Source organism: Morone saxatilis, unplaced genomic scaffold, assembly GCF_004916995.1.
Source record: "Morone saxatilis isolate NCDOM2014 unplaced genomic scaffold, NCSU_SB_2.0 Contig14, whole genome shotgun sequence".
Classification (NCBI taxonomy): Eukaryota; Metazoa; Chordata; class Actinopteri; family Moronidae; genus Morone; species Morone saxatilis.
The window spans coordinates 11093880-11106715 of NW_023339696.1; the positions used below are offsets into that span (position 1 = coordinate 11093880).

A 12836-nucleotide genomic window follows, 5' to 3' on the forward strand; every position below is an offset into this window, starting at 1 on the left:
TAAGATAAAATGAAAACCAGATAAATGCGCTTCACATTCACCCACCTTCAAGAGAAATGTCTCGGGTTTGGGTCCCCTCTTTTTCGGTCCGAACATCTCCCTTTCGCGCTCCCTGGGGGAATGAAAATCATTTAAAGATTCATCAAAACACATTAACAAATACTTTTTTAAATTGTAGTTTATAATTGAATCGGAAAATCTAAAAGTTTTGGGGCCAAACTCTGCCAAATAGAGTTACATTTCCCCACTTTTTAGGACAATTTTTTATTGAAAATGAGGTTAATTAAAATGAAAAATATGTCAGAATGAAGCTGATGCCATGTTTGTGATGGAAAAACAGCATCACACCTTGCATCTATTCAAACTGGAAACGGAATCATCTCGCTCCACTGACACTTGTTACCACTTCCTTTACGAAAAACAAGATTTAAAGATTCAAATCTACACCTGATGTTGTATTTTTATGGGCGTTTTTGTGTGTGTGTAGCAAAGACTCGATAGAGCGGCCTACTGCTGCGCTGTCAAACCCTCACCTCTCCTCGAAGGCAGAGAAGAGACGTGCATCCAGAATGTTTTCCTCCGGCTCCCAAGTGCTGTACCTACAGGAGGAGGAGGAAGAGGAGGTGTTTGTTACCGCGCAGTGGACGGATCACATGTCAAAGCGCACACATGTGCCGTGCAACAGACGACTTTTATCAAAAGCAATCTTATTGCGTGAGCTGCAATTACAGACTACGTAGCGGACAGTGACGCATGGTGAACCCAGCCATTGCTAAAGCTACTGGGGGACTTTGATACATCCCAGCGGGGCTGCAGCTCAGACGTTTACAACCCCTGTCTGGTGCACACACGCAACCACACATACGATAAACTGCACCACAGCACGTAGAGCAGATGATATGATTAAAAAAAAAAAAAAACATCCAGAAGCTGAATAACGCCAGAGTGTGAGGTGGTGCAGTTGTACGAGCGGCCAGGATGGAGCGCTGTCCTTCACAGCCTCGATTATTATATACTCACTTCTGAGACCAGCCCTTCCATTTCACGAGATATTCCCAGCGACCCTGTAAAAACAGATCCGTAATAGATTGAGGTTATCAGAGGATTGGCTGTCGGCGCCGTACAAACAAATGGTTGCGTAATAGGTGTGGATACACAGCCTGTGGGTGGAAAAACGTAGCGAATACCCGTCTGATTCGCCGTTTAATGATGGACTCGGCTGCGAAGACGCTCTCACCAACAGCCGAGAGCTCCATGATTCACCATGCACCTCGTTTATTTCTGTCTCTTTTATTATTTTTGGCTTCCCCGTGTCCTCTTCGGGTTGTTTAATTCCGCACATCCCATAATACGCAATCTGAGGAGGACGTCATCACGTCTTTTTCTGTTGCCAGGCACCGCAGTCGGTAGGACGGATCGCGGTGGAGCACATTGGCTCAGTTGTTGCTACGTGCTCCGGCTCTGTGAGCGGAGGGGAGGAGTCCCGCTGCTCTGGTTGCTGTACAGGAATGTCTGGCACAGTGGGGACGAGCGGAGTCAGAGGCTCCCGGAGCGGATCCACGGACCCCCTGAAGTCGCCAAGGGGGGGTCCGCAGAGCCAGAACCAAAAGAAAAATTAGTTTCATTTCAAAAGCATTAAAAAAATTTAAAAAATGAAGCCAGTGAGAGAGGAGGATGCCTGGTTTAAATGAAAGATTTTACCCTCACGCACACCCCATTTACACATTTATCTGTAAATATTATCTTATATATATATGTAAATGAATGAATCAACAATTAAATCCAAAATAATATTCTTACAAAGAAAAATGCACCAAATAGGAACATGCATGGGCATACATGGTCATATATCTGCCCTACTTGAGACAAAAACTTTGATTTGTATTAGTTTATAGGTTCATGGCTGATCATTTAAAATAATTTGTTTAATAGAATCATGCGACAACACAGTTGCATTTATAATTTCAACCGTTCAAGGAACACGGGGCTAAATATCAAAAGGAAAGGGCCCATGTAATGCCAAACCATGCGTAATTGGACTTTAACATTTTACGGACGAAGTGTCTGCCCGCAATCTCTCACAGTCTGAGCACAAAATGCATCGTGCAGCACTCAAAGGTTGCGGTGATAGCAGAATCGAGTGCGGGAAAAAAAACACCCAAAACAAATAAACACAGTCGGTCGGTGTTAATGATCATTCCGCAGAGCTGATATATTTTTGCTGCAGCACAAGGTCACTCTATTGCACTTAAACAGTAAAGGGAAGTCGGTTTATTTAGACGTATTATTAATGACAATTGTTATTTTAAATATTTTTATAAGACGAAACAAATGACATGAAAAGCAAATATGGTCCAAAATGACCGCTTTAATATCGACTTCTTCACTTAAAAACAGGCAGAATATTGACTGCTTTTATTCCGAGAGGCTGAATGATATTATTCAAGGTGAAATTTTATTTGGTATCAGGACTTCACCCGACAGGGCACAGTTGGATTTACCTACAAAAGTGGAAGCTTGGCTAAATTTAAATTACATGTTACCTGCAGAACTGCCTCTGGTTCATGTAAAATAATGTACAAAATATTGAGAGCCAACTCTGTTTCTAATAATCAGTGGGAGAATGTTTTGTGCCTCTATAGACTATAAAGATTTGATTTAATCTTCATTTCTTCTTGTATAAATATGTCCATGAGGGCCTGTTTTTTCTAAATTAAATTTGAACCTACAACTGTTGGAATATTATTAACAGAGTTTGGAATCAATATTATATTTATTTATAAAATAATTAGAATTAATGAATAAATATTTATTATAAAATAAATTATTACAATTATTATTTTTATTTTTATTATTATTATCTTTTTTTATTGTTTCTGGCTGATGTTTCCCTCACAAATAAAACGAAAGATTCATAGTTAAATTGAACATAAAATATTTGTATTTCTGCAGTCTGCAGCAAGTCATTATTATTATTATTATTTATTTAATTATATTATTATTATATTATATTATTATTATTATTATTATTATAATAGTTTTGTAATTGCCCAAGGTCTCTGTCTTGTGGGCGGCAAATGATTATGACTCACTTTGGAGTATTAATCACACAAAAAAGAGTTGAAGGGCGGAGTTTTCTGAAGCCTCGGGTGCATTTTCTCTATTAGGCAAGCGTTCATTTTGAATCAAAATGGTTAATAAACAAAAATGATAATGTATTTCGCCAAGAGAAACCCTTCCCAGGTGTGCAGTCTTTATACCTTCCAAAGCCGCAGGTCATCCACCATCATCCTTCAACTGAGCATGAAAGGAAGTCAATAAGACACTTTGAAAATTAATTAAATTATTTTAAAATGGCTTTAAACACAAACAGAGGCCTTTGCACAATACTGGAAATCAATTATTTCCACTGTCAGATTTACTCGTCCTCATTCCCAGTTTGTGTATTTACAATGACACACACACAGACACACACACACACACACATACACAGGACGCACCCTGTGCAGGCCTGTGAGAGTTTTATCCACTAAATGAATGAGGGAGGTTTGGAAAGTCTCAGATATCACCACAGTGTTTTTTGATGCTGTGACTGAACTGTCTGCGGCCAGACATTTTCCGCTCACCGACAACAAATTTTTTGCCTCTGTTGCGTTTTTTTAAAAGATGTTGTAGCTTTAGAGGCGGACACAGATAAAATGTGACATTATAAAAGAAAACACTCACATCATTTATGACACGATTTACCACAAATTCTTACTGTTATTGACAATGCCTGCACATGTATTCTCTCATTTTGTTCATGACTTGCGCTCCTCCATTAGGGTGTATAATCTAATCAAATCCTGACTTCATATTTACATTTAAGGCCAAAATGAAAGTAAATGCAGGCATTTTAATTAATTGAATACCTGTGAGGTTAAATTAGATTGAGATTCATTGCGCAGTGTGTTAAATGAAATCGCACATAAGCTCGGGTGGGTGGTGGGGGGGGGGGGGGTTGCAAGTCTAACTCTGGAGGGTGCAGCACCGTTTACGTCCGTCTCAGTCTCGCTCACGTTTAAAGACACTGAATGATCTATGTGCTACTGTCTGTCTGTGTGAATTAATCCCCGCAGTGGAGCAGGAGAAAGGCGGGCGCTCGACAAAGATGCGTTTTGGCTGCCGTCGAATATATGAACCACCATTTTGATAGTCATACCTGCTAAGACGAATTTCCTGTCGGTACTATAATGGCTATTGCCTGCACGGTCTTTGTGTGTGTTCAGACAGAAAAGACCACGGCTGGTGCGGTGCTGGAGGGAGGCAGCCTCTACGCAGGCTGCTGCGGTTCTCTCCATATTTGGCTCGACTCGATGAAAAATTGAGTCTTGCAGACCGCAATGGGACAGGCGCACGGTGAATAAACAGCTGTCGGCTCTGTGAGAACATTATTGGCTTCTCTGGTTTCTGGGCAACTGCTTGCAACACCAGCTCGCTTTCGCTGCTTCCTAACTTATTCGGGCGCCATTTCCTGAAGGTGGCTCAAACAAAAAAAAAAAAAAAAAAAACACTGAAGCGAGAAAGCTGGCCTGACCTGCGTGCTTGCCACATTTCAGCGCATGCTTTGAATTTAGAAAAGCAGGCTGATGCACCCCGACCACAGCACCAGCTCTCACCTGTCACACTGTAACTATTTGGGTTTTTTAGGTTAGATCTATTTGTGTTGAACAGATCTTTCTAGATATAAAGGGATTCACATGACAAAGAAATGAAAGCTCCACAGTCATGTGAATCTATAGTTTTATGTTATATGTATTGTAAAGGAAATCAGCACAGTTATTCCACAACTAATGAAACCTTAAAACCCTTTTTTTATTGTATTGTATCTATTTATTAGGCACTAGAAGTATTTAATTTTCTGAGCAACAGGCCTCCGCCGGGTCATACACAGGGCTTTAAATTGGCCAAATGATCCCGGTGCTGACACGATCCTGTGAGGCTGCACTGTGTGCGGAGATGAAACCGACACTGTGCAGGCTGCTGGTGGGTATACGATGATAAAGGGGGAATGTGAAACATCACACTTGGTCTATAAATATGTTCACCCTGCTCTACGATGTTTCAGTTTCCTACTGGTGCATGACTGACTCACATAGTTGGTGCAAAGCCATGAAAGACCTACAGAGATACAGCCTTCATATATATATATATATATATATATAGAGGGGGGAGACACGCGAGCTGTTTGGGCTCACGGGGTTTTGAAATTGCGGTCATATCGACTGATATCAACCGAGTTTCGCAAATGAGAAGATGTGCCATGTCATGCGTGACTTTGGTTATCAGTTTCAGACAGTGCCCTATATGGGCCTGTTAGGAGTTATCAGTTGGCTGTCATATTTATTTATTTTTTGTTGTCCTTATTAGAGTCCAGTAGCTCACACAACCCAAACAACAATGACAATACATTATTTATTTGTTCATTAATAGGTGTATTACTGCATTATTTGAAGTTAATAACCTCCTAATTCTCCCACTTCGGCGGGGTTTATTCCCAGAGCAGCAGAAGAGGAGGAGGAGGAGGAGGAGGAGAAATGTCTGTTTTTAGGGGGTGAAAATGAGTTTGATAGGTCAAATATAAAGTTGAGATAATTCTTGTGAAATTATTGTCTGATCCATGAGATCCACACGGATTATCTGTAGTGGTCCACTCGCAGCTGGCCTTTAAGATCCGGAAATCATTTTTATGGGATTTTATGCACTCCTTAATCAGAAAACCCGCAGAGGATATTTCTAAGAGAAATGTCTCTTAACAAACAACAAAATCAAGATCACAAGGAGAGTTCAGAGAGAAGGTTTATTCGTTTAAAACAAAAAAAATAAGGCATCCTACATGTCACTACAACCCATCTGACTGAACTGGAATGGACAAAGAAGAAGCATTGGTTATTTATTTAATTTAGTGTGTTGATGCAGCTTTTGCTGTTGTGTGTTTCTTTTCTTTCTTGTTTTTCTCTTTGCTTCAGTGCCAGCATTCTTTGATAAGCAACTCCCATAACTAAACTAAAGAAGACACCCCTCACACACATACACATTCCTGGGCTTGTCTATCATTCAAAACAGAGTTAGGCCCTAATCTTTCTAGCAGGTTGAGATTCCAGTGTAACAACACAACAAGTTCTGCCTGCATTTTTAGATCAGAGTTTTGCAGCCACAGGCCTTTTAATGATCCTCCTAAAGACTGAGCGAGGCCCATGCAGCATTTGTCAATGTCATAAAAGGTCAGTATTTAAAGTCCATCCATATAAGCTGAGCTATATGCGCAAATGTGTTATCTAAAGCTTTGTTTCTCTCTTTGTAGGTCTGAACTTGCCGGTCTAAATGATACTGAATGATAATAATGTAGGGAGAGATGCTGTGTCATTGTGACACATGCCTTTGATGAGAAAACAAAGCCCTTTATAACAACTTACCCAATGTTCTGGAAATGCCACGAAGCCTATTGCAGGCGCATTATATTTGAATGTCATAATTCATGCCCTTCCCTTCTACATTGTGCTGCAGTGCACACACTTATAATCCATGTGGTGGCCAAATACTTACCCACCATGAAGCCTTTCTTCCTGATAGAATCTAAGAATTACATAATAGGCTTCTCTGCCCTTCTCCAGTTATGTTGTGTGTTTACATTCCTGCTTGGGGTCAAGCTACAATAAAAAAAAAAAAAAGTAATGCATGGGTAAAGTTTTAATAACACAAGTAGCCAGTGCACTTATGCAATACAGAGGGCCCTTTGTGCAGGATCATTTGTGATTATGCAACATGATCTCTTTTTCTATTCATGGTTCACAAGTTAGTGTTTAATTTTCCATTCTTTCTTTATACGAGGAAAGGCCTCATAAGAACTGCAGGACACGAACAATGATATACAAACCTTTCACTGGAACCCTAAAAGAAACTATAAAAAGTTTGCCTAAAAAAGACACATCAAGTATGTTCAATATATAAACACACAGCACCCACACCATATCTATGCAACAACAAGTCAGAGGTCATTTCTCTTTCTTTATTGTGAAACATACCATCCAATAAGCTGTGCCAACAGCAATAAGTAAACCAGCTCGTGGTAGAAGATACTTTATAACAATCGTTTTGACTTTGAACCAAGTGCAAGAAAGAATGAACAAAGCAAAGCAAAAAGATAGAGAACAGAAAGAAGCAAACAGACTCAAAACATCTCTTAAAAAGGACAAATCACCTGCAGCTTCTGATGCAGACAACATCTCGTAATTGTTTTTGAACAACAAATTAAACGTCAATAAATATGCACTCTTCATTTTTATTATTATAGCTTTTTAGCATTCTCACTGGTTTTGCATTAAATGTGCATGGAAGGCAATTTAGACTCGAATGTAGGTTACATCCAACAGCTTTGACATATTGGATTTTCAGCAGCATAATCAGAACAGCTTGCACTCATTGGATCGCACGTAACAGTATACAAATCCTGCCTCGCACATCCCTCACATTTAATCTGTGTAACATACTCAGTAATGACCCTGGTAGATTTTTCTAAAGCAAATAGCATTATTATGTGTTTTTTCAGATCATGTAATGAGCTTAAAGAGCAAAATGAGATGAATATCGCTAATCTGTGTGACATTAGGAGACTCCTAACGAGACTAGCATGTATTTTTAAAGTAACTCCAGCAATATGTGAGGTCAACTATTAGGCAATAAACCACAACCTAATCATGGTAAGAATCAATACGCCGTCTTTACAGGAAGTAACACGCTTGATAAATGATACCATTTTCTTTATAGTAACTGACCTTTGAGAAAGTACATGTCACATTTAATTCTATAAATGTTTTCTAAAGGTGAAATGTGCAATGGAAGTCGGGGTTGCAACGGAAGATTTACTGATGGCTTTGTTGCATCTCAATGGCAAGACCAAAACCTGACAAAAGAAAAGACATTTCTTAAATGTTGTTGACACGGCAGAGTGCGTCCCACAGTTGTCTCTGTGTGTACGCTGTAATCAAACACACCTGTAACAAAATATGCCAGTTCTTTTTGAGGGTACCTGTATGGAGTAAACATCTGTGAAATAAGACTTCAAGAGAACAGCTGTTTCTCCACTAGTAATGACACAAACCAACATATGAAAATGTAATTAAGTGCTTTCAATTTGATCTTTGATCACCATATATTCAACAACTTCCTCTCTACCTTCTATCAGGACCAAAATAAGTGATATTATTAATACAAAATATGTATAAACCTTCATACATCTCAGGTTATAAGTTTGGTACAGGTATGAAACAACAGCAAAAGTATCCCATTAAGCTCCATATGACAAATAAACAGTTTTTTTTGTTTGTTTGTTTTTTTGTGGAATACATCCACCTGAATGCATTCGCTCAAATCCTCGAGGGCACTTTCTTGGCTACAACGTCACAGAGGAGTTACAGTATAAAACATTATAAGAAACATATTGGATTTGAATGATAAATTATAAATTTCCACATATACAAAATTTGGATGTTTTTACATATGCACATATTAACAGGATTATCCAAGCGGTCACTGGCAGTCCCATTTTACAAGTAGTTTCTTAGAAAGAAACATATTCCTTGAACGTGACGGTGAGACTGTTTGTGGTGATATCAGTGATTATGATATTTCCCATAAAAGGGGAGATTTTTTTAACAGGTGCTTCTTTAGATTTTTCTGTGGATTTCTGTGTGTCTTCTGTCACAGGAGGTGTGTTTTTCACAGCAGGCTCAGGCTCCGGCTGTACTTCTGGCTCCACCGGCTTCTTAGTCTTTGGGCAGCTGAGATCCATAGGCTCCTCTTGGCTGCCAGAGTCCACAACCTCATATGTACATGTACTGCTGCGGCGTGGGCCACTACAGTGGAGGTCCATAGGTTTGTCCTGAGGCGGCGTGACCACAGTGCTGGGGACACTGAAGCTTCTGGAAGTCAGGTAGGTTTTAGAAACACTCCTGTCCTCGACTGGATCCGATAGTTTTCGCTTGCGTTCATTGGGAAAAGAGGGGATCCTGATCTGGTCAACGCCTGTAGGGGTCGGGATGTTGGTGTCCACAGCCCAAGACGTTAGGGGTGAGCTAGCGGTCAGCTGAAGGGGTAGATCATCCGGTAAATCAGCCTGACCGCGAGCCACTTCTGTGTTGTATTCCTCTGCTGTGCTCGGTGAAGGTTTGGAAAAATGTCTGTCCTTTGGGGAACACTTTATAGGATGCTCTGCGGCAGGGAGGGAGCTGCCGTTACAAATCTCTTTGGGGATACCGTTCTCCGGGTACTCCAACATTTTGGTTGTGTGTGCTGGATTGTTCTCTGATGGTTTGGCGTTTTGGGGTTTTTCTTCACTTGATGATTCCCCGTGTTTACCCTTTGCTCCGTGAACCTTGTTGCTGTCCATATATTTGCTCATGACAATAACAATACGTCCATTCTTGTTTTTGTTCTTGATTATCTTCATTTTGCTGCTAATAGCGCTAGGCAGGGTTGCGTCTTTAGGATTGGGTTTAAGGGCATGTTCACTCTCAGCCTCTTTAATAGCTGGTTTTCTCACCTCCACTGCCAACTCTTTGACCTTGCTTAAGCAGCCTGTGTCTTTGTCGCGAACCCATTTTTGCTGCAGGGCCAGCGGTAAGTTCCAGCCAGGATTTGCTGGTTTACTGGCTGGTTCCTGAACTTTGACCACCTCTTTGAGCCTTGAAGCCTGTGCATCGTACATATTGAGGTCAGGCTCATAGTGGTGGTGCTTCTTGCTGTTGAGCTGGTAGATGAATTTCTTCTTGCCATTGGTTAGCTGGTCAGCAGGCACCTCCTGGCAGCTGGGCTGGTACTGATGGTGCTTCTTGCTGTTCAGCTGGTACTGTTGAGGCTGGGGGCGCTGGATGTGGACTGGATCGGACTTGAGGCTACCCTCTGCATCCTGAGATGATTCCTCAAAACCTGCAGGAATACTGGATCTTCTGGCAAAGGAGGGTACCTTGAAGAAAAACATAAGACACCATGTTAAACATTTAATATTTTCGTTGGGAGGCTCACAAGAAACGGATTAATAAAAGCATGATAATAAATCAAAGCAACAGAGACTGAGATATCCACTTTCAAGGTACCTAAACCAAAAATGTCCTGGTTCTTGAAGCCTTTATAATCACATCTAAATTGTTACTCTAAATGCAATTCCTGAAAGATTTACAGAATTCCTTTAGAGCCACAGCAATGAATGTATATTGTCACTTTGTTTATTTTACCAGCTTTTCATATGAATTATATGTTTTGATAATGATTATTTAAAAGGACCAGTGGGTAGAATTTAGTGGTATCTAGCATCTACCATCTGAACACAGCTCAGCCGTCCAAGCATAGGAGAAACTACAGTGCACCCTTTCAAGAGCCAATATTTAGTTTCTCCATTCTGGGCTACTGTAGAAACATGGTGGTTCAAGATGGCAGCCTCCATGAAAAAAGCTCCCTCTGTTAATAAAAACGACTCATTCTAAGGTAATAAAAACACAACTAATGAAAACATACCTATGAATATTATATTCCATTTCTGACAATAGTCCTCCTAACAAATGTTACACACTGGACCTTTAATGCTTGCTGAATGTCAGTCAGGGACAGAGGACCAACAAACAAATATGACAATGGGATTGTTTAACTAAAAGATTTTTGGTTAACATGAGTCATTGTTACATGAGATGAAAGTATATTCAAATCTAAGCATATTCATAACCTTGAAGACTTGAAAACTTCAACTCATAATGCAACCACTCGCCTCAATTTGTTTTACCCTCCCTACCTGGAAAATGCCCATATCTTTCAAACTCAAAGTTGCAAACAAATGTGCTACAACTAAAACATGCAAATCTGCACGCAAAAGTTTACAGGATGCTTCAACCTATCATAAATTTAAATGAACAATCCAATCAGTGCTCAGCTTATGACCTCCCTCCCGCCATCTTGTCTCCTCCCCCTCCTCCTGTACAGACTGACCCCTCGGCCGTCAGGGGGGCACTGCAGCGGAACGCTCGAGAAGCTTTGGCTGTGACCTCAGGTCAGAGAAGTGCCACCAGACATGTCACGCTTTATCCCTGATCGCTGGCCACGTGTGACTCCGGCAGAGTGGTATGCTTCTTAAGAACTGACACTGCATAGCAATCAGCCTGAGTCTCTCAAAATATATAATCACATTTGGCTCAGAATCCGGTCCTGTAAAGGCCTGAGCTAAGATAGTCAAAGCATGACAGAGTGCTACTTTCAGCCATCTATTTATGTCTTGGGAAAAATTTGCAAACATGGAAATGAAAGGAAACATTCTGCTCATACAGATTCACTTGGTGCAAAAAGACAATAACAAGCAAGAAACGTTTTTTTTTTTGCATATAAAGCTATTTAGCATAAAGAAATAGCGAACATTAGCTGCACTCAACCAACGCTTACGTAACCTCAGGCAATAAACTCTGTTTCATGATGAGTGTGGAGAGAAATCCAGCTGTAGAACCCCGTCCTCTCTTTGCCTTCCACTCAATCTCTCTCAAAGAAATCTATAAATAACCACAATCGTAATGACAGCAGCTCTAAAACACCTGACAGGACCCTTCCCCTTTTGGCCTCTCAGAGTGAAACTTACATAAAAGGGCCAGGAAAAGCAGGAGGTATCCCACAGAAACTATTAAGTCGGCGATGATTTGTCAATGATGACGAAGATGATAATTACCTGCAGCAGAAGATGTTTTGGTTTCGGCCCACGTTTGCGATATCCCAGCTGCTGCTCCTGTCTCTCTCTGTGAAAACAAAAGATAATTACATTTTCTTGCACCATATTTACCTTGTATATACAACATCTCATTTGACAGACAGTGTTTCACCTTTCTACATTAAAAATCAGATTAAAATCACATAGAGAATTACAGGTTTGACATTTGGAGTATTCGTTCGTTGTCTTCTACCTATTCAAGGTCAAAAGCGGAATTTTGATTTGGAAGACTAATGAGTGCCCGCATGTGACCTGCTGCAAAGCATTATGGTTCTTATTTGCATAGCTCTCCATGGTAATCGGCCCATTCCATATTCTCATTATCCTGGAGAAATTCAATTAAGGCTTCAGCAGGGAGAATCTCTGCCCATCTTTCAAACATCCTCCCTCCTTCAGCACGCCCTTTCTCTTCTTACATTCAATCTCTAATTAGAGTCATGAGGTAGGGATGATATGGGATAAAAACAACATAGTGGAGTACTTCAGGGACACATGCTGCTGTTGACAACACGAAAACCACCTAATATTGTGCAACACAATGCCTACGCTCTGAAAATATAGGGCGATAAATATCAGAGTAATAACAAACATCTCTCGGAAATGTTTTTATTGAGGGAGGAGGAAACGAAACGTGTTATTGTAGTTGTACTGACTAGACCAAGCACTGGGCTGTCTGTGAAATATTGCTCCCTGATATAAACCTTGACTCATCATTGGCTCATAAATAACCAGCGGTGGGTGAAGGCCGACTACACACAGGCTTTACCAGGCATGCGTAAAACCCAGCCTATTGTCGGCCTCTTGCTACAGATGTTCAAACTATCAGGGCTGCCAGAAAATTGCCACAATAAACAGGCTACATTTTAATGCTATAATGTGTGCGATTTCAAACAGCGTCCAACGGGGTGACCCCTATTCACAGAAGATTTGGCAATTACAGCCTCCCTTGTCGGATCCCCTCCCCCATCCTCTGGGAGCAGAGAGGAATCCACACACACAGTGCAGAGGCAGCACTCCATGACCATCAGCCCAGAGCCAGGCACACACACACACACAC

General features: G+C 40.7%; 2 protein-coding genes across 2 annotated transcripts in view; both read right to left on the bottom strand.

Moving 5' to 3' along the window:
- Window positions 1–1444, bottom strand: part of cbx8a (chromobox homolog 8a (Pc class homolog, Drosophila)) — a 2898-nt gene extending 1454 nt beyond the window's left edge. Inside the window, exons 1-4 of the mRNA XM_035655060.1 lie at window positions 1188–1444; window positions 1021–1064; window positions 534–599; window positions 46–112 (exon numbers count right to left, since the gene is read on the bottom strand). Coding sequence (XP_035510953.1) covers window positions 46–112; window positions 534–599; window positions 1021–1064; window positions 1188–1256 — 246 coding nt within the window. The 5' untranslated portion in view covers window positions 1257–1444. The remainder of the gene's footprint in view (window positions 1–45; window positions 113–533; window positions 600–1020; window positions 1065–1187) is intronic.
- Window positions 1445–7034: 5590 nt separating this feature from the next.
- cbx4 (chromobox homolog 4 (Pc class homolog, Drosophila)) overlaps window positions 7035–12836 on the bottom strand; it is a 7942-nt gene continuing 2140 nt past the window's right edge. Inside the window, exons 4-5 of the mRNA XM_035654748.1 lie at window positions 11741–11807; window positions 7035–10003 (exon numbers count right to left, since the gene is read on the bottom strand). Of these exons, the coding sequence (XP_035510641.1) occupies window positions 8600–10003; window positions 11741–11807 (1471 nt within the window). The 3' untranslated portion in view covers window positions 7035–8599. The remainder of the gene's footprint in view (window positions 10004–11740; window positions 11808–12836) is intronic.